Raw genomic sequence first — 27,017 nt, forward strand, 5'->3', positions numbered from 1 at the left:
ACTTTTCCTTTTCATTTTTCAGTCATTATGTTGAGATAAATTTGATCCACATTTTCCCTTTCATTTGTGAGGAACACATTGAAATATCTGACCCATCAAACATTTGTTGAAATGTCAAATGATCTTTCCAATAAAAAAGGGGTTTAAGGACTAAAATTCAGGACATTGATTTGCTAAAATTAAACATACTATATTTTTAAATGTTTAGGATTGCTTCAGAATGTGAAACAAATAAGCACAAGATGAACTTATAACTTAAAAATATGTATCCCTCTTCCTTGCAATTATATTTCTCTTACTATAATTTTATGAGAAAGCAGTAGAAATGTATGGAACAAAATGAACCCTTTTGCTTTTAAAGTTTTGTTTGTTTGTTTAGTTTGTAATTTGGAACAGTTTCAAGTAGTGTTTCTTAGACTATGTTCCATGGCACACAAGTGCCTCAAAAATTACCTCACAAAAGAAAGTTCTCTCATCAACCAAATGCAGACATTACCAGTAGTATATTCTGTCTGGGACTGTTAAAATATGCATTACCCTCTGTAGTCTCTGTAAGAATGGAAGAGTGAAAGACTGTTCTTAACTTCAACCTAGCATGTATGTCTTCTCTGCAGGAATATCCACTAATATCCATCAATTGCATTTTGGAAAATATTAACCAAGTTTTCAGTCACTTAACCCTTAAATATTTCTCCTCTTCAGAGAATAGAGGTAGTGTAGTTAGATATATGGACTCTGGGCTCAAACAACCTGGATTCAAACCTCAATTCTGCTGTTTACTGATTGTGTCACCTTGAGCAAATGACTTAACTATCTTTAAATGTCAGTTTTACCATCTCTAAAATGGGCATCATAATAGTGCCAACTTTATGGAGTTGTTGGGAAGACTTAAATGATAACTCCTATCAAGTACTTAGCATAGTGCCTGGCATATAAAAAGCTCTCAAATTTTTTATATTGCTACTATTTGATTTTATGTTGCTACTATTGTATTCTACTATTTGAGTGCTACTATTGCTCAAATTTATTGTGTTGCTGCTATTAGTGATAGCTCTGTTGTTTGCATCTTAGCTATTCATAAACAGGGAGGTCATTATTGTGATTTCCATCTTGACCATGTCATTCAGAGGCAATAAATTTGCGCAGATAATGGATCTCCCAACACTCTAACTTTTGGATCTGGAATTTGCTCCAAATGCTGTCTACCACATCAAAATCTGAAGAAGTCAATCTCTGCTTAGAGGCAAGCCTCAGAGATAAGTTTATCTAATTAGATTAGTTACCTAACAACTTTGTCTATCCAGTTTATCTTCCTTGTCATTCTGTCTTTTCAGTCCTTTCCCTTCCTGTCTCTCTTTTCACATGCTTCTCAGCACCAGGACTGCTTTTGGCTAATGTCATGTTCCGGTCTTGCTTTCATCCAGCATCAGCTGAATTGATTTAGGGTAATTTGACTATGCTTTACTAATCCACCAATTCAACAAATATTTACTGTAAAGTACCTAAGTAGTCCTTGAATTCATGTATCAATTTGTGTCCAACTCCAGAATAGACTTTGGCAAAAGGCAGAATCTGAATGCTTACATAAGATGAATAAAAAGAAGGAAAAGAAAACACTTCGCTCCTTTGGCAAGCTACCTGATAAAACAGCTGAAATTCAAGAAGCCCTTTGGTAGGAGAGCGATTGTAAGTACAACTGGAAGAAGGCATAGAAGCAGCGGCAAAGGTTGAGTTTTTCTATCGCAAGCACACCTCTTTCCCCGAAGCTCTCTCCCTGAAAACTGCTGACAGAGCTTTGGCAAAAGATCCTCCTCCAGTTGGCTGATAACTAAGTCCTATTTTATATTTAACTCACTCCAGCGCAGGAGGGGTGGGGTGGGGATACTGTTGTTTATAAGGGAGCTGTAACAGTATTCTCCTCGGTCCTCCTCCTCCAGCTGGGTTCCTCTTCTGGAGTCCTACTCCCACCCACTGTTTCCGCATTCATCCCTGAGTGGTCGACCGGTGGGAACGTGAAGGGAGAGGAAGAGACAGGCTGCCAAACCAGGGAATTCCTTCCAGTTTGAAAAGGAAGTCTGCTGATGTTAAAGTTAACATCCTTTTATGTGTTAACATTTGACTTTGGAAACAAAAATGAACTTTGCGGAGGGAGAGGACTCGAAGAGATACTGCATTAAAACAAAACATGTGGCCATTATCTGTGCGGTGGTGGTGGCTGTAGGACTAATAGTAGGACTTGCCGTGGGCTTGACCACGTCGTGTGACTCCACAGCCCCAACTCCTTCCCACTCTCCTCCCACTGCGAGCCCTCCGCAGGACCAGGGGGTCTGCCCTGCCAGTGAAGATGAAAGTGGAGGCTGGAAAAACTTCAGGCTGCCGGACTTCATCAACCCAGTGCACTACGACCTGGAGGTGAAGCCCCTGTTGGAGGAGGACACGTACACGGGCATCGTGACCATCTCCGTCGCCGTGAGCGCACGCACCCGTTACCTGTGGCTGCACCTCCGTGAGACCAGGATCACCCAGCTCCCGGTGCTGAAGAGGCCCTCCGGGGAGCAGGTGCAAGTCAGGCGATGCTTCGAATACAAAAAGCAGGAGTATGTGGTGGTGGAGGTCGAGAAGGAGCTTGAGCCCAGCAGTGGCGACGGGCTCTACCTCTTGACCATGGAGTTCGCCGGCTGGCTCAACGGCTCGCTCGTGGGATTTTACAGAACAACGTACATGGAGAAAGGGCAAATCAAGTAAATATTCATTTTTGCTTTACTTTCCCTAAGCTCACATATTCATTTTCCATTTCTTTTCTTTTCCTCTTCACTTTCCAAACCTTTTAATTATTTTGTGGGTCTGATCTTTATCTAAACTTGATTTCAATTCTGTCTGTTCACCTGGGAAACAGAAATTCTTGCCCTGTTGTATTTTCAGAACCTCTCATAAAGCTTGAAAGTTTTGAGAGAGCTTCATGGAGTTAAAAAAAAATCACTGTCAGTCTTTTTTTCCATCAGGGAAAATCATGATGTACTTCACCCTATCCTTGATATTTACAGAAACTACCTCAGATTTTTAAAGTACATGCATTTGGTAATATTTCACTGGTGATATTCTTGAGCTATATGGCAATGATTTTAAACTGAACTTTAAAAAATAATATTACACTAAGTTAGAGTCAGTAAATGTCAATTACAATTTTGTCTGTTTTATTGGAGAGGCAACATAGAAAGTATGTGTAAAATCCATGGAATTGTCTTTGTATATTCAATTAAGAAGGAAGGCAGGACTGTGTCTTTTTATCTAGTATGACCACAGCCATGTTTCATAGATAAGCTTTCAATAAATGCTCACTGAGTACACACATCAGTGGGAGCACATGGATGAACCTTTGGGCTTATTGTCCAATGTACAGTGGTAATGCAACATAAAAGATATAAGCAATTAAGGACATAAACATATTCCTCCTTCCCATAATCCTCCAACTGAATCTATCTGTATCTGTCTATATATCCATACTATCAGTATCTCTACATCTGTATCTACATCATCTGTATCATCTATATCTCTACATCATCTTTATCTGTATCTATATCATCTATCTACTTGTATTTCCTGAGTCTAACAAAGATGGTTGCCTTGACAATCAGAGGTATTACTAGAGCTAAGTTAAAAACATAAACTCTTAGGAACTCAAAAAACCTTCACTCTGTGGGTGTGGTGCTTGCATCAGGGAGGGAGGCTGTACCTGAGGTATCACTGAACTTGAAACTGTTTTGACCTTTGCCTGCTTGGATTCTGAACAGGTAAATGATTAAGAAACCTTAGTTCACAGTTCAGAAATGTGAGTCTGGGGCCAGCTCACTGGAATATCCCTTTCCTATGTGGTTTTAAGCATCTTATAGAACAAAGCAAACCTTTCAGTAAAAATTCTTTCTATTGTTTACCGGAGGTATCCAGGGACTAAAATGAAATATGAAATACTTAAATATATATGTATCCACCTATCTATACCTTTTTAACATAATATAAGCATTTTCTCTCATTCTTAAATATTTTCAAGAATCTGACTTTAAAGATTGTGCAATATTCCACTGCGTGAATGCACTGTATTTTTTTAAAACCAATTCCCTAATGTCGGACATTTGAGTTGCTTCCAGTATTTTATTACTATAAACAAGTTGGAAAAGAACATAGTTGTAAATATATCTTTAAGTGTGTATCTATTTATTTCCTTATGTTTGAATAGATTAAAAAAATAGAATTGCTGGGTCAAAGAGTATGAATATATCAAGAAACCTGTAACATTTATTTTGTTTATTTCATAAATAATACACATTCACTGCAGAAAAGTTAGAAAACAGAAAATTATAAGAAATATAAAAATACATCCATAGGTCTATTGCTCATGTAATAGTCATTATTCATAGTTAAGTAGATATTCTTCTAGTATTTTTTTCTGGACACAGACAAACTGGTACTATGCTGTGCACAGTATTATATAACATGTTTTTATAATATATCAACATTTGGTGTTCTTCCACAAATGATTTAGTGGCTGCATGATAGCCTACTGTATGAATATAATGTAATTTATTCAACTTTTGCATTAATTTGGGTATTTAAGTTTCCCCTACTTTTTGTACCTAAAAACACCTATAAAAATGTAATGAACACCCTTATGAAAAAGCCATGTTTAATATTTTCTAATATTTTTATAGTAAAATTCCTAGGAAATTGGCTAAAACTGCATGTGAGTAAATGCATGCACACAAATGCATGCACACATACATATACATACATATAATGTAATTGTAAATGTATGTGTCTCCAAACTGACTTTCAAAAATATGTCCCAAATTGTGTTTATACAAACAATGAATGAAAGTACCTATTTCTCTGAACTTCACTACTGATAAAATGATTTTTAAAGTGTTTGCAATTTGGTAGAGGAAAAGGCATAACATTCTGAAGAATATTCACCCTCAAGAGATTCTCAGTGCAGAGTGATAACAAGTAAAAACTTTTAAATGATTATTGCTAAGACTTTAAAACTGCTTCTTGCATTGTGAGAACAACAGAAATTTCATCTGAGTAAAGCCACCAAAAATGTAATATTTTATAAAAATTCTACACTCTACAAGAAGACCAAAAAATATGGAACAAGATTCCAGGAATAAATTTCTGCTATGTACTTTATAAGTTTTAAAAAGCACCATATATTAAAATATAGATTATTCACAGTATTATTGACTGACTCTGGATTATTTTACTGTGCCAATTAATTTACCATGAAATATATACTGGAGAGCTGACGTTCTGAAACTCAGCTGTCTTAATTGCTGATCAGAAAATATTAAGAAACAGCAAGACTGGCAAGGGAGGCCAGGACTCCGTTAGGTCCTCATGGAAGATGAGGATTCCCAAGTGTGCCTGCTGGCTTCGGTAGAAGAGTTGAGGCTCTCACATTACACAGGATGCTGCCAGCTCTGTACTGCATACACAGTTTTGGAGTAGTTCTGGCACACACTCAATAACCTCACTTAGGCTAAATGGAATACTTTTTGTTTTCCTTGTTATGAAATATTTCATGCATATGAGAAAATACACTGTATTTTTTCAAGCCTGTGAGTAACATTTTGACAATGCAGGCCTCTAGGGGTTCTCATCCACAGCATCCATAGAAGGGCCACATGAGGACTTCCCTGGGAGCAGCTCCATTCTTTCACATTATAGAGTGAACTTCATTAATTCGATGCTCATACAATTTACAATACCATCATAGTAATACATTTTAAGTATGCAGTCAAAATGATCTTTTCTGAGTCTTCTGTAAAATTTAAGTCTAGGATTGAGTATTAACAGTCTGGGATATTATAGTTGCAACCACAGTGTAAACTAAACATGAGTGTACTCAGTAGTAAGCGATTACTTGATTTCTATAAATACAGCCAGGACTTGAACTTCACAGGGAGGAGAAACTATCTGAGCATCCTTCCCTCAGAATTCAGAGGCAAAAGGAGAGCTGGGGAAGGTAGAGCCAGGTTAAAGTTCCCTAGCAAAAATACCCATATCATCTGGATGGGAACAGAATTGTAGTGGGGCTTGGAAGGAGAAAGTGTGAGAAACTTAAAAGCCACGTTTCCTATTCTCCGGCTGTTCCATCATGTCTCAGGAAGACCACCTAAAGGACTGGAACTTTTGGAATGTTTTCCTGCCCACACCACCAAAACTCTCCACCCTCCTTCTTGATGTGTTACATGGGAATTCCATTTGTTCTCTTCCTAAACAGAGTCCCTCTCTATTCAAATCTCCAAACTACATAAAATGTTTTATTTTCCCAAGATTCAGCATTCCTTCTCAGCATTTGAATTGCTCTTACCCAGCATCTTCTAATTCTCTGTTCCAGAGTTCCAGTTATGTGGGATATTAATAGATTTTGACAGAAAAAAAAGCAGGGCAGGGATTCTGTGACCAAATTAGTTTGGGCCATAAAACTAAATACAAAATTGTTTTTTTCCCTTTTTTTTTTTAAATGGTGAAACTTTTCAGAGACTATTATATGATAATGTTCATTATGAATCTCTAGAGACTGCCATAGAATGCAGTTTCCCAACTGTATAAGACTGTGGGATCTTCTGTGCTCCCTGAGAGTCAGGCTGTATCTCTCTTGTTCACTTTCTAGCACACAGGGAACACTTACATATTATTGAGTGAATATACAGAAACATTTTTATATAGGCTCAGACACAACTAATGCCCTGTGCGCACATGCTGGGACATGTTCCATTGCCACAGCCCCTTTCCCATAAAGGAGTTCATCTTCTAACAGTGACAGCTCTACCTTCCCACTCAGTCAGGATGGAAATTTTGCCTTGGTTCCTTTTCTCCCCGTCTCACTGGAAAGAAGAGGAGTTGGTAAAATCTATTTTTGACTTAGGAATGCAGTCTTCATATTTTAAGGACTAAGAATGATTGGAATTGACAGGAATTACACCAAGGATTTAAAAAAGGGACAGATGGTTTCTAGCTTGAGTTTTCTGGGTGTTTATGGCATTGCTGGGATTAAAGCTGAATATTGATATAATGGTGGGATTACAATGGGCAGAGGCAAGGAAGAAGGTAAAAGCGGCAAAAGGGAAAGGTGCCCAGAAGAGCAGAATAAGGAGAATAAATCAGTTTGTAAGAGAGATTAATCTGAAGAGATTAGCTAGAGATAATTCTAGAAAACTCTTAGGAAAACAAAGGAAGGGTAGCTGAAGACAGGCTGTGAAGGAAAAATTAACCAGTGACTATTTAGATGTGGATGGTGAAAGAGTTAAACCCATGTGTGTGTATGTGGGCAATGTGGCAATGTCCCAGGAAAGAGAAGATGAGGGCCAAGTAGGACAGTGACTTCGGAGCACGCAGCAGAGGACACAGTGGAGAAAGGAGTCTGGAGGCAATGCAATCAGGATTGGCAGATTGAATGACTATGGAGGAAGACTGAGTTAGTTATTTGTCTAGGATGCCCTAGATATCTGATTTGATAGCCTGTCCCTTTCATTGATATTAGAAATAAAATAGAAGAATCAGGTTTGGAAGGGAAGGTCATGAGTTTGCTGTCAGATATGTTGAATGACATCTAGAAAGAGATGTCTAGTATGTATTTGGATAAATAAATCTGAAGCACAAGCTTAGGGCTTGTGGTAAAGATTTAGGAATTAAATGGAAACATGGCAGAAAAGTGAAAGGGTATCTCACCATGACCCTCCTTACCCCAGAACGACTCAGGAGACATGGGTCCATGCAAGAGATTTTATTATCTGAAAGAGAAAATGGCTGTCCCCAGAGAGAGGGAGCAGCCACTCGAGGGTGAGGAAGTGCATTTTTAAGGAGTCGGGGTAGGGTGTGTTCTGCGTTGGTGATTGGATCTTAAGGGGTGGGCGACCATCTGGTCGGTGTTGATTGGATCGTAAGGGGTGGGGGTCTTAGCATGCCAGAATTTGCCTTCAAAAAGGAACCAGGGAGATGGTCTTAGTTAAGTGTGTGTGTGTAGTATATTCTCACATGTATGAATATGTACTCATTTGTTGTTTTGATCTTGAAATTTTAGATGTATCTCAGTTTATTTTTACATTCTTAGATTGTTGAGCTATCAGTATTGCCATTATTGATAAAGAATAGTGCTTTGGGGGTTTTTTGGTCTTGTTTACTTGTTTCAGGAGGCTTGGTAATTTCCTTTCTTTTGAAAACAAAGAAACAAAAAGCAATTTTACTTGACCTTGAATGTCTTCTATGTAGAAAAAAAGCAATAGGAAAATAAAGTTAAATAACTGGTTCATTCAAACCACCATAATGTTGAAGTCTGAATAATCGAGATGGGTTGCCCTGAACTGCTCAGCTCCCCTGCTTAACTCTGGAAGGAATACTTGTCTTATTTCTGCACAGGCGTTTAGCAGTCAGGACTGCCTCGCTTGCATCAGTTCTTTGTTTAAGGTTTTCACCCAGAACTTGCTGTTTATTTTGCTGGCTTAAGTTATTAAATTGCTGAACACAGCCTGAGAGTCTTCACTGGAAACAGTATGCCAGATGATTTATGAGGTAATCAAGTAGTTGTTTTTTTAAGCTGATTCCGAGTGAACTTTCAGAACTGGTCTGTGACTTGCATCCTCACCTTCTCTCTCTGCAGTTTTGTCTAAAGTCACCTTGATCTGATGCACTCAGAGAAGTCAGAGAGATTTCTTACCTTTCATAAATTAATAAGCTACATATAATTATATTTTTAATGTGCTGGGTCTAGTTAGTGATTTATTAACATGATGTAGAGAGGCCCCTATGGAAAAGTGGTTTACCTCAGCACATTTGCCTGGCATTATAATTATTCAGGACATGCCCAGAGGTCACTCCTGAACATATTGTGCCATTAACTAGGCTTTTTCCATTCATTCACAACACAGTTAATCTGATTTTTTTAAAAGATGTTTTCATCACTGAAAAAACCTCTCCAAAGAAGTTGTGATCTAAAATTGTTTTGTATTGCTATCTAATATACCTTGTTTTAAAATGTACATATATTTAGAAAACTGTAGTAACTTTGGATGGAATTGAGCATAAATAAGGAGGTGCTTTTAGTTATTCAGGAATTCATGGGAAAATAAGTTATCATTTAAAAAATCATTATATTGCTTATAGTATTTACACACAAAGCATTTCTTTCCAGTACAAATATTCTGGTCTAATGAATGAATTGTGAAGTCTGTTGATTGTGGAAAATGCTCTATCAGAAAGCACAGTTACCCTTCTAGAGTTAAAGAAAACAGAGTGAGGCGTATCCTAATTCCATTATACAAATTTCAAGGGAATTTCAAACATATTACATCATCTACTCCTTTTCATTCACCCATAACCCTGTGAAGAGGCCAGATGTGCTTCACAAACCAGGTTTTATAGATCAGGACACAGAGAATCAGTAGGTTTTGTGACCCACACAAGATCACACCTAAGTGGCTGAAGCAGGATGAGAATCTAAGAACTCCCTTAGAAGAGGGCTTCCCCTGCAAAATCATATTGGTCCTGAACTATAAAAAGAAAACAATACATATTTTGTAGTCCTTCTGATTGATGACTGTTACTTTACCTACATCAGTGTAAATCCAGATCACCATAACTGAGTTGGACTTGCGGTGATCGACATTTGTCAACAGGACCACCAAGATGACCCAAACACACAACACAGAGATGTCTCTCACCACTGTTCTATTCCATTTCCAAAGGCGAGCTCTCAGTTACTCTAATTTAGGAGGCAATGTTTGCCCACAATCAAGCACAACCTCTTTTAAAGAAAGGAGGAGAGGAAAGGATTGAAAGTTCTCTCTTGGGTGCTGGGGAGTATATACTAGACCATAGAGTAGAGAATGAGATGGAGTATTGGAAAACCTACCCAATGGTTATCCAGTAGAAAAGTATAATTCCATCCCCTCCTGCCACTCACCTCCCACACAGGAAGGCATGCATGTGCGCGCGCGCGCGCGCGCACACACGTACTCCCAAATTAGTTAGCTGGCTTATTTCTGAGGTGTGACTAAGCTGAAACATTCTTGAAGAGAGTGGTTTTTCCTTTTCTCTGCCTCTGTAAGAAATCAGATGCTAGAAGAATTCAGAAGAAAAAGGCAGCTGACTAAACATGGAGTTGGAGCTTGGTGGGTGGAGCTTATTATAAAACCTTAGTACCCTGGGAAAGTATATTGGCTTCTTTATATTCTGACATTTTTTACTACAGTCTGCATGGGTTAAAAACTTCAATTGACTAGTTAGACTGTTATCATGACTAGAACTAACCAGTAATTACTCTATTGAAGAATAAATTCTTGGCTGAGGCTTTTTTGGGTGAAGTTTTTATTGTGAAGTAATTTAAAATTTACAGAAAAGTTACAAGAATACTGGATTCAAAATATTTACATTTTGTCCTATTTCCTCTCCCCCAAAAGCAATGTCTTTCTCTCTTCCTTTAGAGTATATTAAAACACTGTTTCCCTTTACCTCTTAACATTCAGTATGTATTTAAGTTCGAGGACATTCTCTAACATAACCATGGTAACAAAATCAGGAAATTAAACATTGCTATATTCAATTATCTAATCCACAGTTTTAATCAAATGACATCAATTAACCCAAAAATGTCCTTTTGAGCTATTTTTTCCCAGTCCAGCATCGAGTCTGGATTCATGAGTTGAGTTAATGCCATGCCTTTTTAGACACCTTTAAATTGCAACAGTCCCTTAGCCTTTCATCTTTCACAAGTTTGATGTTTTAAAGAGCTGTTTTGAGAATGAACCTTGATTTTAGTTTGTCTGACTTCCCTCACGATTTAAAAATGCAAACTAGGCATTTTTTTTTGTCAGGAAGTTCACTGAAGTGATGCTGCATCCCTCTCAGGAAATCACATCAGGAGATACATCATGTCAGTTTGTGTTATCAGTGAGGCTATCTTTGACTGCTTGCTTGAAGAGGTATCCAACAGTTTTCCCATTGTGAAGTACACTTGTTCTTTTTGTAGGTTATTTTCAGAGAGATTCTTTGAAACTATTCAGATATCCCTTTCCTCATTAAACCTTCATCCAATTGTTTTGTTATCCACTGATGATTTTCTAATGCCACCATTCATCCTAAAATTGTTACTCAGAAATCTACTGTAAAGAAGAGCTTTCCCTTCTCCCCCACTTGTTTATTTATTCCTTCATGTCTTTTATTAGAGTAAGGATTCATGGATTTTTATTTTATACAATGGGTTATAATCCCATTATTTATTTTAATGTTCCGGTTCCCCAAGATTTGGCCAGTGGTAGTCCTCTCAAGTGGGCTTCTGTGTCCTTTTGACTTGTTCCCATGATTCTTTGAGAATTTCCTTACATTTTGGCAAAGCAAGATGTTCTAGATCATGCTGGATGTTTCCTGACCCAGCACTGGAATCCTAAGGAGTTCTGGTTCCTTTTAGTAGAGAGTGGTATTTAGAAATCAACATCTGTGAACTGGTTGTGCTCATTGCTACACACTTATCAATGCTTCAGCAGACAGAACTAGGATATATATGTCTCTATTTTTATATCAATCTACCTATATATGTATGAAAAATTATTGAATTTATTCCAAACCTGCAATTACAACTCAATACCAAGGATACATTTTGGTCTTCTCCTTTTACAACTTTATGACTTTCTTCCCCAAAAGTGAGAAAACTACCCTCCACAATCCTCACTTTTTTCATTTGCTCATGCCTAGGATAAAGAGACCATTGTTTCTGAATTGCTAGCCCACACTACTGCAACAATACAAACTTACTTATAGAGTTCAATATTGATTTACAGTTATTTTTAGGTAAAACTTATACACATTAAATGTACAAATCTAAGGGCAAAATTCAATGAATTTTGACGAATGTACACATCTTTGTTACCCACACCCCTAGTAAGATGTAGAATTTTTCAATCATTCTAGAAAGTTCCCTCCCTTCAGTCAACAGTCTCTTGAAAAACAGCCACTTTTCTGGTTCTGTTTTACAGATTAGTTTTCTATGCTGACTTTTTACCAAGCTATTTCTGTATCTAGGGTTTTTAAAAAGACATTTAAAAATATTTTAATTTCTTACTAGAGGGATGTTGACCTATGGCATATGATTTTTTAGATATATTAATGTATATAATACATCCCTGAATCAAAACAAAATATAGACTCTCCCCATGGCTTCTGCTGACCTTGTCAGACTCCTCCTGGCCCCAGTCCCTCTGGGTCACTGTAGTTCAGCCACACTGGACACCTTTCAGGTCCTTAACCACAGTAAATTCTTTTCCACTGTGAGATTGTGCGTTTGCTGCCTCCTCTGGTAGAACACATTTTCCTTAATCTCCACCTGTCCAGCTTTTCTCATCATGCAGATCTTGGCAAGCCATCACCTACCTATTCTAAGAGGTAGTCTCTTACCACTCTACCGAATGTTGCTCACTACTTTTCCTGAGTCATTCTCTGTCACTTTCCCCATTTCCCATATAGCTCTTGTCATTCTCCCTATTTATTTATTTAGTTTTTTATTATTCCCTCAGCACCTAGAATAATGCCTGGCAAGTGTGTGTGGTCATGTGTGTGTGTGTGTGTGTGTGTGTGTGTGTGTGTGTGTGTGTGTGTATAAGGAAGGGGTTCAATGTATTTTTGTTTGATGAATGAATGATCTAACAACTTACCTTGGAATTCCTTATGATATACCATCCTCTGAGAATCCTGAAGGATAATATATTTTCCTTAAACAAATGAATGACTATAAGTCAACATTTCTTACTCTTCCTTTTTTTGGACTTTCTATTTTGCTTATTCTTCTACTGAGCAAATGTACAATATCTTACTGTGATATAGCTACATGTAAAAAATATATATGCATTGATTTATTTGAGCAATTACTTGGAAAAAATATTTCCACTTTGAAATGATGAAAACATTAAACATTAACATTTTAGTTTACACAACCATATGCCTAGTAGAGCCATAAAAAATTCTCTCTTTTCAAAAGTGACTTTAAACCTGGCCAAGTTTGCTTCACCTGGGAGATTGCTCAGAGCACTGACATTGCATGGAAATGAAACTGGGAGTTTTGTCTCTATTGTGACATAAATAAAAAAGAATGTGCTCCTAGGGACAGGAGCTGGGGACTCTGGAATATATGCTTCTCTATGCCATGACAGAAAACAGTTAGAAACAAACCCTTGAGTTTGGCTTTGTGTTTATCTATTTGTTCCTCAATGGTTTGGGGGAGGAAAGAGTGATAGCTCATAATTAGATTTATTTTTGCTCATCTACAGTTCATAAATTTTTAGTTATGGCATGAAAATATATAACTCTTCATATAATATATCTGAAGCAGTCTCTGATATTCATTTATATGTTAACCTGAAAATTCCAGGAAAGACTTTGGCAACTCTCTGATAGTTTTTTGGATGGAAACTCATTTTAAAAAATGCAATAGTTATATCTTTCTACATTGATAGATAGTAACTGCATTACAGGGGGGTGAGGATTTAATAATATGGGGAACTGTTGTACCTTTGAAACCAACATAAGATTGTATATCAATGATACTTCAATAAAAGAAAAAAAATTCAGTACCACACTAAAAAATAAACCAAAACAACAACAAAAGCAATAGTTATAATTACATAATTGATTTTTTTGCTATATAGGAATAGAAACACAGGGGTTGTCAGGAGAGGCAACTTGTGTTTTGTTTGTTTGTGTGTTTGTTTCTAAGGAGCATAGCAGCCACTGATCATGAACCAACAGATGCCAGGAAATCCTTTCCTTGTTTTGATGAACCCAACAAAAAGGCGACTTTTACAATATCTATCATCCACCCCAAAGAATATAAGGCAATTTCAAATATGCCAGTTGAGGTGAGTATTGAAGTTTTTTGTTTGTTTGTGAAGATAGTCTGTTTAAAATATCAGGTAAATTACCTGATTTGCTATGACAGAACCCACTGAATCCTAAAATTAAATGTGCTCTACTAGCCTATTTTGAGACTTGAAAATATATTTTGGCAATCTCTCCTCTTTGAGTCCTGCAAGTCTTTAACCCAAGATACCACAGTCCAGTCAAAAAGCCATGTTGGGTTTTCTAAGCGAGAGTGAATACAGAAGGCATCCATCAGCAGGACTCTGCTTACTGAAAGAATCCGCGAGTCACAAGTCAGTGGCAAACTAATGTAATCACAGAGTTAAAAATATCCAGGGGCCTAGTCACTATTCTTAGTTTTCAGTTGAACGTAAATCCAGTGTTTGCAGAGCTACTGCAAAAAATCACCATGTAAATATTGGTGTACAGAAGCCAACTCAGGGAACACCAGGCCCATAGATTTTCTAGCGAATGAGAAGTGCTCATTACATGTGGGAAAAACAATAGGCCACAGAAAGTTCTGTCTGTGTCATTATTAACATGAGACTCTGTCATCTGTCACTGCTCCTCATCCCCATAATGGATAATGTGGTTAACTAAAGCACCATTACCTCAAAGTCGAGGTTTATTATACCTTATGCAGTTGACGTGTAAAAGGATCAGGCTCATCCTTAGATACAGTTGTCACCTACCTGGTACCAGAAAGACACCCTGCCTACATTATGCTCCCATTCTTCTGATCCACTTTCTGAAATAACATCATTGAGATGCATCCTTTGTAATCATAACTATTCCTTGAAAAAGAACAAAATAAAACAAAAGCTTTCAGAGGGCTAAAAAGAGGGATGTCATCAGCCATTCATGTCTCAGTGTGAATGAGTTTTATCAACTTGTTTTCTTCTAGTGTCAGGGATGTGATCAAGTGAGTTTTGACTGGAGAAGAGAGAAGAAAGAGAAACTTGAAGTAGGACCCACTAATCTAGAAGGTTGTGTCAGGGTAAAATGCCATTAGAATAGTTCGGCATTGAAGAGGGAAAGTACAAGTGGGAGAAGAAAGAATGAAAACTGACCTCTGCTTCACGCCTCCCATGTGTCCTGTCCATTGTGCTGAGTACACTTCTTTACCTTCTACCAACCTCAGACCATAGATATGGAAGGGGGAGAGTATTCTGGGTCATTAGGAGATGAAAACTAACCCTACTAGGAGTAACCTGGCTGAGGCTCCAACACTTCTCTACAAGTGCATGCATACACATGATTACCTTGTGAATGATGCATCAATTCTGTTCCAGCCTCCCTCACTTAATCTCCTTTTAAAGCTTCACCCTGTAGTGTGACTTATTGTACAGCTACACGCCTGTGGAAATGTTTAAACACTGTACAACAGGAGTTGAGCAAGTATTCACAGATGCAGTTTTAGCACTGGTGACTGGCGGTGAGGAAGGCAAAGCTGGCACGGACAGAAAACAAGACAGATGGGGGCAGTGGTTGCCTAAAGTAATGAATTCCTTCTCTCGCTCCATGGTAACCATGGCAATGACATTCGTGCCCAAACCTTGGGTTTTCAGTGCAGACAACCAGAGATGGAAAAGGGAACCCAACATCTTGCTATGCCTGGCACAGCTATTGTCCTGCTGCACAGCGTCAAATCAGCAAATGGCTGCTTGGCTCTTCCTGCATGCAAGGCATTGATCAATAGCCTATTCTTCAATAAGAATCACAGTATCCCCCCAAATATTATGGTCAGGATTGTGAGCTTAATGTAGAAAGATAAACTGTCCAGTTTATATCACAAGGTTGTATTTCTCCCTGAGAAACCTCATATGGTGCATAGTTCAATCACTCTTTCACAGTACTAAAAATAAAATGAATTTTCCTTTAGTATTTTCAACATCATTTTTTAGGGGTAAAGTTCCTTTTTACCCCTAAGCTTCAACTTTTGAATAGAAAAACCAGGTTTGGAATAACCATTTGTTTGTCTTGTACATGACTGATCTTTTGAGAAATGAATTTCTTTTGTTTTTCCTAGAAAAAAGAGTCACTGGATAATAAATGGAATCAAACAACTTTCAAGAAGTCTGTCCCCATGAGCACCTACCTGGTGTGCTTTGCGGTGCATCAGTTTGACTCTGTAGAGAGAAAATCAAATAAGGGAATACCTGTGAGTCCCATTATATTTTTAAAAATTTTACCACTGATGTATTTGTGATTAATTTTCTACCTTTTCTTAAATAGCTTTTTTTCCCCCCTACACAATAGACTGGAAAAGCCCATTAGTCACTAGGGCCTGTGAGTTTGATGATACACTGAACAATATAGAAAAATGTAAGCTGTAAGGATCCAGGTGAAAAATAAACAAACATGGCAGACATAGTATTTTAAGAGGAAAATTCACCCTAAATTCAAAGCTCGTAAAATGTATATATATCAGCACAATATACAAAATATTTGAGCATGCCCAACTCATTAAAATGGTTAAGTACATGTATTTGGCTGGGGTCCCAGACAGAGACCAGAGAGGAAAGAGGAAATCAGAGCTAAATACCCTTTGAGTAACTAGGTACTGAGAAGTCTGTGGTGCCGTTTCTATATGTAATTCAAAATAGGACAACAGCAAAGTTGTGTCAAAAAGCACTTTTTAAAAGTGTAAGAGGATATAAATGTTTTTATAAATCAACATGACTAAGTCAATATTTTTCTTTTGAAAACCCAAATACTTTTATCTGATTATTTTTCTCATTGTGAAGGAGCCCATTTTGCTTTTGCCCTAAATACTTTCTTAGTCTATTGGTTAGCCCACTTCTGTTGCTATATATTACATATATAAACGTCAAAATCTTTCTAATATAACTTTATAAGGAAGAAATCATCACTCCCAGTTTACAGATGAGAGTTTACCCCCCTGGCAAGAGGCAGAGACTCAAATTCCAAAGCTTTTTCAAATACTGTACCTTGATAAACCTTCTGAAAATGTGATATTCTGAAAGTATCTTTACCTCCTCACCAATCACGTGTGTGAAGGAACAAATCCCTCTATTTCCTGTGATAACTGCATCCTGGGAAAATGTACCTTAATGCTGGTATAGTAAGGGTTGATACTGAGAGATCAACCTGGTTTGGACCTGGTTTCTAGCTGCTGCCTATACTGTATTCAAATTATAGCAAATGGAGGGATATCCTAAGACCTTTTCCACTGGGCTGCACATCATGACTTTTGTCATCCCTTGCGACATGTGTGTTGCTTTGATGTGCCCACCAGGCATGGTGAAGAGCATGACTAGTGGCTAATAGATAATATTAGGTGTGAAAAAGAAATGCCACTGAACATAGGAAGTTGTTTTCTCTATAGGGTGCTGAATATTGTCAATGGTACTCCCCTTGTTTAATATAGAGGTAAGAGCATTAGCCCAGCTTGTTTTTTCTTCCAATCTCATAGCAAACATAGAATTTTTGTCTGAAGGCACTTTCTTCATTGCCCACAATTCAGTTGGATGTGTGTCTTTCATTATGAGCAGGTGTTTTCTGCACTAATTTTTAAAAGTTAATTTATTCTGGGCAAGTTTTTTTATTCTAATTTTTAAAAGTTAATTTATTCTGCAACAAGCAGAAAGCCTAAACAATTCTCTAATGATGATGTGATTCATACATAAATATGATGCACCCCACCGATGAGCAGAGGACAGTGTACTTGGAGTTATTTCCATTAGTGACAATGAGTTTGAATTTCCAGCTCAAACCTGATCTCCTGGTACTCTGACCAAGGACATTTACTTGTAAGGTAGCTATACTGGCTGAGTGGGTCATTAGAGCCCATACCAGTCAGTTAGTTGGCACTAATGATGAATTTTATACAAAGGATTTGGAATAACATAATGGGAAATAGAGTTTGACAAAAGATCCCAAAATGTCCTTTAAGTGGTCAATATTTCTTAAATGGTTCTTCTATCAAAGCTGATAGCATAGCATTATACAGTAAATTGGTGAAATTTTCATCATCTGGGTGGAAAATGAAGATAATATTGTCATAATGTATTATTTTCTGATCATCTATTTGATAAGAAAGGAACAGAAACAGAGACTCTGGGTCAGAAGAATCACTGAAAGTGAATGTGGATCTGAAAAAAGTAAAAGTAGGTGCCCCTCTCCCCACCTGTCTACAGAAGACAGGCAACCAGAGTTTTCCTTTCTGCAAAAACTTGTGGGGCTGCTTTCTTCAAAAGCTGGACAGAGCCTTACTGGAGAACTTCAAGGCATCTAGTGTGACTATCAATTCAAGGTAAATTCCACCTGTTTGACATTTGAGAGGTTCCCTGCCTGGCTCCCTATCTACTCACTTTAAATTGAAATCTAACTATTGACACCCAAGTACAAATGCTTGCAGTACAATGTCCCACTCCAAAGAGAATTACAGGAAAACCAAACTACTTAAATCTATTTAACTACAGCATCAGCAGGAACCCACACTAACCTCACAATACTACATTCTTAGACCTGAACAGAAAACCTAAGACAAACAGATATATAAAGTAAACAAGCAACATAAAAGAGAAAATCCAAGACAAATAAACAGAAAAACATGGGGGTAAATAATGATAACCAAGAAAACAAAAGATAATTTTTTAAGGCATAAAAAATTAAATATTCCCATACATACAATTATTACACTCAGAGATTCAAGAAGATATGATCATCATAAGATAAAAACAGAAAGCTATGAGAAAACAATCAGAAATAATAAGAAGAGTTTAAAATCATTATTTCCAAAGCATGACCTGGCTCTGACCCCCCGGTAACCTGTTGGTAATTCCCACTAAAGTCAGAGCCCAGTAAGCCTATAGCTGCAGTTCCTGCCCACTGTTTTGTATTTTTATCAACTCCATGGAGATGCTTATATTGTTTAAGCCTTGATACGTCTTGTGGGCATGCCATCTTTATATTGCATCTGTCATTTCTATATGTTAGAAGCAGTATGGGTACATCAAAGTATTGATTTATTGTACCATCTTGACCTGAACACCCTGTATTACATTTTCAGTTAAAAAAAAAAAATGAAGTTAGGTAGTTTTTGTGTAAGACAACATTTTTAGTAGAAATTTCATGAATCAAAATACCATTTTTATCCACTCTGCCTCTGACAGTATTATCTGGTACATTAATCACCTGCTATTAATAATCAGATTATACTGAAATATAGAATCCAAGAACCTATAATACCCTGATTAAATTCTCTTGGGTAGTTCACCATTCCAATAAGAGTTCCTTTATATTAATAAACACAGAATCAAGACCTATGTTCTCCTTAATTATTTACTTGCAGAGAGCATAGCAGATATTAGTTGAATTATATTCATTATGTTTAAAATGTCCTTGTTGCTCATGAGGAAAAAATCAGAGGGCCCAATCCCAAAAAATTAAGAAAAAAGGCAACTGAGTTTAGAAGGTAGCTCAAAAGACCTTTAACTCTGTATATTTCCTTTTTTGAATATTAGCTGCATTACATTTTGATTCAATCCTGATAAACGCAGAAACTTTAGGAGTTACTTTGAGTAATTTAGCAATAATTGAGGCCAGCCACTGATGGAAGGACTAACCAACAGACTAAGCAAGGGTTTGTTTAGGGCATAAGCAAAATGGGCCCCTCCAAAATGAGAAAAATAATCAGATAAAAGTGTTTGGGTTTCCAAAAGAAAATTACTGCATTTGTTATTTTGATTTATAAAAACATTTTTATATCCTCTTACACTTTTAAAAAATGTTTTTTGACACTTTGCTTTTGTCCTACTTTGAATTACATAGAAAGGGCACCACAGACTTCTCAGTACTTAGTTACTTGAAGGGTATTTGCCTATCTCCAGCTTCCTCGTCCCTCTCTGGTCTCTCTGTCTGGGACCCCACCCAAGTACATGTACTTAACCATTTTGATTTTTATAACATTTTTTTTTTAAAATAATTATTTTTTATTGAAGGGTAGTTGACGCACAGTATTACATTACATTAGTTTCAAGTGTACAACACAGTGGAAGAACATTTATATACATAATTCTAGGTTCCAGCTATCACCCTACCAAGCTGTTACAATATCTTGACTATATTCCTTATGCTATACATTACATCCCGGTTACTTATTTACTTTACCATTGGAAGTCTGTCCTTTTTTTTTTTTTTTTTTTTTTGTGAGGGCATCTCTCATATTTATTGATCAAATGGTTGTTAACGACAATAAAATTCTGTATAGGGGAGTCAATGCTCAATGCACAATCATTAATCCACCCCAAGCCTAATTTTCGTCAGTCTCCAATCTTCTGAGGCATAACAAACAAGTTCTTACATGGAGAACAAATTCTTACATAATGAATAAGTTACATAGTGAACAGTACAAGGGCAGTCATCACAGAAACCTTCGGTTTTGCTCATGCATTATGAACTATAAACAGTCAGTTCAAATATGAATACTCATTTGGTTTTTATACTTGATTTATATGTGGATACCACATTTCTCTCTTTATTATTATTATTTTTAATAAAATGCTGAAGTGGTAGGTAGATACAAGATAAAGGTAGAAAACATAGTTTAGTGTTGTAAGAGAGCAAATGTAGATGATCAGGTGTGTGCCTGTAGACTATGTGTTAATCCAAGCTAGACCAGGGCAATAAAACATCCACGTATGCAGAAGATTTCTCTCAGAACGGGGGGGTGAGGTTCTAAGCCTCACCTCTGTTGATCCAAAATTTCTCACCTGATGGCCCCCCTGCGACTGTGCCTGTCTTAGGTTGTTCCTCCCTTGAGGAATCTTACCCGTCTCTGGCTAACCAGTCATCTTCCGGGGCCATACAGGGAAATGTGAAGTTGGTAAGTGAGAGGGAAGCCTTATTGTTTGAAAAGGTTAGCTTTTTAATTCTTTGCATATTTATGCCCTGTGGCTTCTATGCCCAGCATTTGTCTTGAGGTATCTTTACCACTTGGAAGAATTATGATACTTGGTAAATTTGATATGAGGCACGAATTCTATTTAAGGGTTGTAATTAGGAAGGAAGAAGAAAAGCTATAGAAGTAGCAGGCGGAAGAAAACATGGGACGATTGATTATTTCTTTGACATATCTTCTTGTAGAGTAACTTCAGCATGTATAGGTTTTAAGCTACTACTTAAATTGCGCACACACATTAACATAATAGGAGTATAGTTACATAACCAAAGCATACCTGTAATTACCAGCCATCTCCAGTGAAACCAAGAAAACCAGTTAGGCACCTTAGGCATTTGTGAAAACTTATCTATGATATGGTGGATATTGTCCAACTGAACTTGAACAGTCTGAGAGAAATCAGACAAATTAAAACAACCCATTCCTGGGGACTGTTCACATGCCATATGTTCTTTTAACAGTAAATAGTCTGTAGTTGTAAGACTTTGGAGCGCTACAATTTGCACTTCTCCAAATTCTTGGTTGAGTTCCAACAGTATAGATCCAGTCAAATTTGTTGTTTTACTGTATGCACAGGTCAGCTTAGATATCTCCTTCCTCATTCCCATGGCAAGTCCAGGAACTGGTGGGATGAGTGCATCTACAGCTGTAGCAGTGCGTGGATCTTTGTTGGGGTTTTTTGATGATCATCTTCTGGCATGAGTCTTCCAGAGAGTGCTGATGTTGGAAGTTCTTTTTCATATCGTATCTTAGTTCATTTTCGGGGTAGCCCAATTAGGCTTTGATCCTCTGTATAAACACAAACAGACCCTTTGCCTACACTTTTATATGCCCTTTATACCCTTGTGTAGAACTCGTTGGAGGTTACCACACAGGAACTGCCCTTTTTTTTTTTTTGCTTTGTTTTTGGTATCACTAATCTACACTTACATGACGAATATTATGTTTACTAGGCTCTCCCCTATACCAGGTCTCCCCTATAAACCCCTTTACAGTCACTGTCCATCAGCATAGCAAAATGTTGTAGAATCACTACTTGCCTTCTCTGTGTTGTATAGCCCTCCCTTTTCTCCTACCCCCCCATGCATGTTAATCTTAATACCACCCTACTTCTCCCCCCCTTATCCCTCCCTACCCACCCATCCTCCCCAATCCCTTTCCCTTTGGTACCTGTTAGTCCATTCTTGAGTTCTGTGATTCTGCTGCTGTTCTGTTCCTTCAGTTTTTCCTTTGTTCTTATATTCCACAGATAAGTGAAATCATTTGGTATTTCTCTTTCTCCGCTTGGCTTGTTTCACTGAGCATAATACCCTCCAGCTCCATCCATGTTGCTGCAAATGATTGGTTTTGCCCTTTTCTTATGGCTGAGTAGTATTCCATTGTGTATATGTACCACATCTTCTTTATCCATTCATCTATTGATGGACATTTAGGTTGCTTCCAATTCTTGGCTATTGTAAATAGTGCTGCAATAAACATAGGGGTGCATCTGTCTTTCTCAAACTTGATTGCTGCATTCTTAGGGTAAATTCCTAGGAGTGGAATTCCTGGGTCAAATGGTAAGTCTGTTTTGAGCATTTTGATGTACCTCCATACTGCTTTCCACAATGGTTGAACTAACTTACATTCCCACCAGCAGTGTAGGAGGGTTCCCCTTTCTCCACAGCCTCGCCAACATTTGTTGTTGTTTGTCTTTTGGATGGCAGCCATCCTTACTGGTGTGAGGTGATACCTCATTGTAGTTTTAATTTGCATTTCTCTGATAATTAGGGATGTGGAGCATCTTTTCATGTGTCTGTTGGCCATCTGTATTTCTTTTTTGGAGAACTGTCTGTTCAGTTCCTCTGCCCATTTTTTAATTGGGTTATTTGTTTTTTGTTTGTTGAGGCGTGTGAGCTCTTTATATATTCTGGACGTCAAGCCTTTATCGGATGTGTCATTTTCAAATATATTCTCCCATACTGTAGGGATCCTTCTTGTTCTATTGATGGTGTCTTTTGCTGTACAGAAGCTTTTCAGTTTAATATAGTCCCACTTACTCATTTTTGCTGTTGTTTTCCTTGCCCGGGGAGATATGTTCAAGAAGAGGTCACTCATGTTTATGTCTAAGAGGTTTTCGCCTATGTTTTCTTCCAAGAGTTTAATGGTTTCATGGCTTACATTCAGGTCTTTGATCCATTTTGAGTTTACTTTTGTATATGGGGTTAGACAATGGTCCAGTTTCATTCTCCTACATGTAGCTGTCCAGTTTTGCCAGCACCACCTGTTGAAGAGACTGTCATTTCGCCATTGTATGTCCATGGCTCCTTTATCAAATATTAATTGACCATATATGTCTGGGTTAATGTCTGGATTCTCTAGTCTGTTCCATTGGTCTGTGGCTCTGTTCTTGTGCCAGTACCAAATTGTCTTGATTACTATGGCTTTATAGTAGAGCTTGAAGTTGGGGAGTGAGATCCCCCCTACTTTATTCTTCTTTCTCAGGATTGCTTTGGCTATTCGGGTTCTTTGGTGTTTCCATATGAATTTTTGAATTATTTGTTCCAGTTCATTGAAGAATGTTGCTGGTAGTTTCATAGGGATTGCATCAAATCTGTATATTGCTTTGGGCAGGATGGCCATTTTGACGATATTAATTCTTCCTAGCCACGAGCATGGGATGAGTTTCCATCTGTTAGTGTCCCCTTTAATTTCTCTTAAGAGTGACTTGTAGTTTTCAGAGTATAAGTCTTTCACTTCTTTGGTTAGGTTTATTCCTAGGTATTTTATTTTTTTTGATGCAATTGTGAATGGAGTTGTTTTCCTGATTTCTGTTTCTGTTGGTTCATTGTTAGTATATAGGAAAGCCACAGATTTCTGTGTGTTGATATTGTATCCTGCAACTTTGCTGTATTCCAATATCAGTTCTAGTAGTTTTGGGGTGGAGTCTTTAGGGTTTTTTATGAACAGTATCATGTCATCTGCAAATAGTGACAGTTTAACTTCTTCTTTACCAATCTGGATTCCTTGTATTTCTTTATTTTGTCTAATTGCCGTGGCTAGGACCTCCAGTACTATGTTAAATAACAGTGGAGAGAGTGGGCATCCCTGTCTAGTTCCCGATCTCAGAGGAAATGCTTTCAGCTTCTCGCTGTTCAATATAATGTTGGCTGTGGGTTTATCATAGATGGCCTTTATTATGTTGAGGTACTTGCCCTCTATTCCCATTTTGCTGAGAGTTTTTAACATGAATGGATGTTGAACTTTGTCAAATGCTTTTTCAGCATCTATGGAGATGATCACGTGGTTTTTGTCTTTCTTTTTGTTGATGTGGTGGATGATGTTGATGGACTTTCGAATGTTGTACCATCCTTGCATCCCTGGGATGAATCCCACTTGTTCATGGTGTATGATCCTGTTGATGTATTTTTGAATTCGGTTTGCTAATATTTTGTTGAGTATTTTTGCATCTACGTTCATCAGGGATATTGGTCTGTAGTTTTCTTTTTTGGTGGGGTCTTTGCCTGGTTTTGGTATTAGGGTGATGTTAGCTTCATAGAATGAGTTTGGGAGTATCCCCTCCTCCTCTATTTTTAGGAAAACTTTAAGGAGAATGGGTATTATGTCTTCCCTGTATGTCTGATAAAATTCCGAGGTAAATCCATCTGGCCCGGGGGTTTTGTTCTTTGGTAGTTTTTTGATTACCGCTTCAATTTCGTTGCTGGTAATTGGTCTGTTTAGATTTTCTGTTTCTTCCTGGGTCAATCTTGGAAGGTTATATTTTTCTAGGAAGTTATCCATTTCTCCTAGGTTTACCAGCTTGTTAGCATATAGGTTTTCATAGTATTCTCCAATAATTCTTTGCATTTCCATGGGGTCCGTCGTGATTTTTCCTTTCTCGTTTCTGATACTGTTGATTTGTGTTGACTCTCTTTTCTTCTTAATAAGTCTGGCTAGAGGCTTATCTATTTTGTTTATTTTCTTGAAGAACCAGCTCTTGGTTTCATTGATTTTTGCTATTGTTTTATTCTTCTCAATTTTGTTTATTTCTTCTCTGATCTTTATTATGTCCCTCCTTCTGCTGACCTTAGGCCTCATCTGTTCTTCTTTTTCCAATTTCGATAATTGTGACATTAGACCATTCATTTGGGATTGCTCTTCCTTTTTTAAATATGCTTGGATTGCTATATACTTTCCTCTTAAGACTACTTTTGCTGTGTCCCACAGAAGTTGGGGCTTAGTGTTGTTGTTGTCATTTGTTTCCATATATTGCTGGATCTCCATTTTGATTTGGTCATTGATCCATTGATTATTTAGGAGCGTGTTGTTAAGCCTCCATGTGTTTGTGAGCCTCTTTGCTTTCTTTGTACAGTTTATTTCTAGTTTTATGCCTTTGTGGTCTGAAAAGTTGGTTGGTAGGATTTCAATCTTTTGGAATTTTCTGAGGCTCTTTTTGTGGCCTAGTATGTGGTCTATTCTGGAGAATGTTCCATGTGCACTTGAGAAGAATGTATATCCCGCTGCTTTTGGATGTAGAGTTCTATAGATGTCTATTAGGTCCATCTGCTCTACTGTGTTGTTCAGTGCTTCCGTGTCCTTACTTATTTTCTGCCCAGTGGATCTATCCTTTGGGGTGAGTGGTGTGTTGAAGTCTCCTAGAATGAATGCATTGCAGTCTCTATCCCCCTTTAGTTCTATTAGTATTTGTTTGACATATGCTGGTGCTCCTGTGTTGGGTGCATATATATTTAGAATGGTTATATCCTCTTGTTGGACTGAGCCCTTTGTCATTATGTAGTGTCCTTCTTTATCTCTTGTTAGTTTATTTGTTTTGAAGTCTATTTTGTCTGATATTAGTACTGCAACCCCTGCTTTCTTCTCACTGTTGTTTGCTTGAAATATGTTTTTCCATCCCTTGACTTTTAGTCTGTACATGTCTTTGGGTTTGAGGTGAGTTTCTTGTAAGCAGCATATAGATGGGTCTTGCTTTTTTATCCATTCTGTTACTCTGTGTCTTTTGATTGGTGCATTCAACCCATTAACATTTAGGGTGACTATTGAAAGATATGTACTTATTGCCATTGCAGGCTTTAAATTCGTGGTTACCAAAGGTTCAAGGTTAGCCTCTTTAGTATCTTACTGCCTAACTTAGCTCTCTTATTGAGCTGTTATATACACTGTCTGGAGATTCTTTTCTTCTCTCCCTTCTTGTTCCTCCTCCTCGATTCTTCTTATGTTCGGTGTTTTGTGCTGTGCTCTTTCTAGGAGTGCTCCCATCTAGAGCAGTCCCCGTAAGATGTTCTGTAGAGGTGGTTTGTGGAAAGCAAATTCCCTCAGCTTTTGTTTGTCTGGGAATTGTTTAATCCCACCGTCATATTTGAATGATAGTCGTGCTGGATACAGTATCCTTGGTTCAAGGCCCTTCTGTTTCATTGTATTAAATATATCATGCCATTCTCTTCTGGCCTGTAGGGTTTCTGTTGAGAAATCTGACGTTAGCCTGATGGGTTTCCCTTTATAGGTGACCTTTTTCTCTCTAGCTGCCTTTAACACTCTTTCCTTGTCCTTGATCTTTGCCATTTTAATTATTATGTGTCTTGGTGTTGCCCTTCTTGGATCCTTTCTGTTGGGGGTTCTGTTTATTTCCGTGGTCTGTTCGATTACTTCCTCCCCCAGTTTGGGGAAGTTTTCAGCAATTATTTCTTCTAAGATACTTTCCATCTCTTTTCCTCTCTCTTCTTCTTCTGGGACCCCTATAATACGGATATTGTTCCTTTTGGATTGGTCACACAGTTCCCTTAATATTGTTTCATTCCTGGAGATCCTTTTGTCTCTCTCTATGTCAGCTTCTATGCGTTCCTGTTCTCTGATTTCAATTCCATCAATGGCCTCTTGCATTCTATCCATTCTGCTTATAAACCCCTCCAGAGTTTGTTTCATTTCTGCGATCTCCTTTCTGGCATCTGTGATCTCACTCCGGACTTCATCCCATTTCTCTTGCGTATTTCTCTGCATCTCTGTCAGCATGTTTATGATTCTTATTTTGAATTCTTTGTCAGGAAGACTGGTTAGGTCTGTCTCCTTCTCTGGTGTTGTCTCTGTGATCTTTGTCTGCCTGTAGCTTTGCCTTTTCATGGTGATAGGAATAGTTTGCAGAGCTGGGACGAGTGACGGCTGGAAGAACTTCCCTTCTTGTTGGTTTGTGGCCCTC

General features: G+C 37.7%; 1 protein-coding gene across 1 annotated transcript in view; it reads left to right on the forward strand.

Annotated features, from left to right (window-relative positions):
* Positions 1-1,887: 1,887 nt before the first annotated feature.
* Positions 1,888-27,017, forward strand: part of ENPEP (glutamyl aminopeptidase) — a 90,036-nt gene continuing 64,906 nt past the window's right edge. Inside the window, exons 1-3 of the mRNA XM_036920865.2 lie at positions 1,888-2,741; positions 13,760-13,901; positions 15,932-16,063. Coding sequence (XP_036776760.1) covers positions 2,134-2,741; positions 13,760-13,901; positions 15,932-16,063 — 882 coding nt within the window. The 5' untranslated portion in view covers positions 1,888-2,133. The remainder of the gene's footprint in view (positions 2,742-13,759; positions 13,902-15,931; positions 16,064-27,017) is intronic.

This window comes from Manis pentadactyla, chromosome 5, assembly GCF_030020395.1.
Source record: "Manis pentadactyla isolate mManPen7 chromosome 5, mManPen7.hap1, whole genome shotgun sequence".
NCBI lineage: Eukaryota > Metazoa > Chordata > Mammalia > Pholidota > Manidae > Manis > Manis pentadactyla.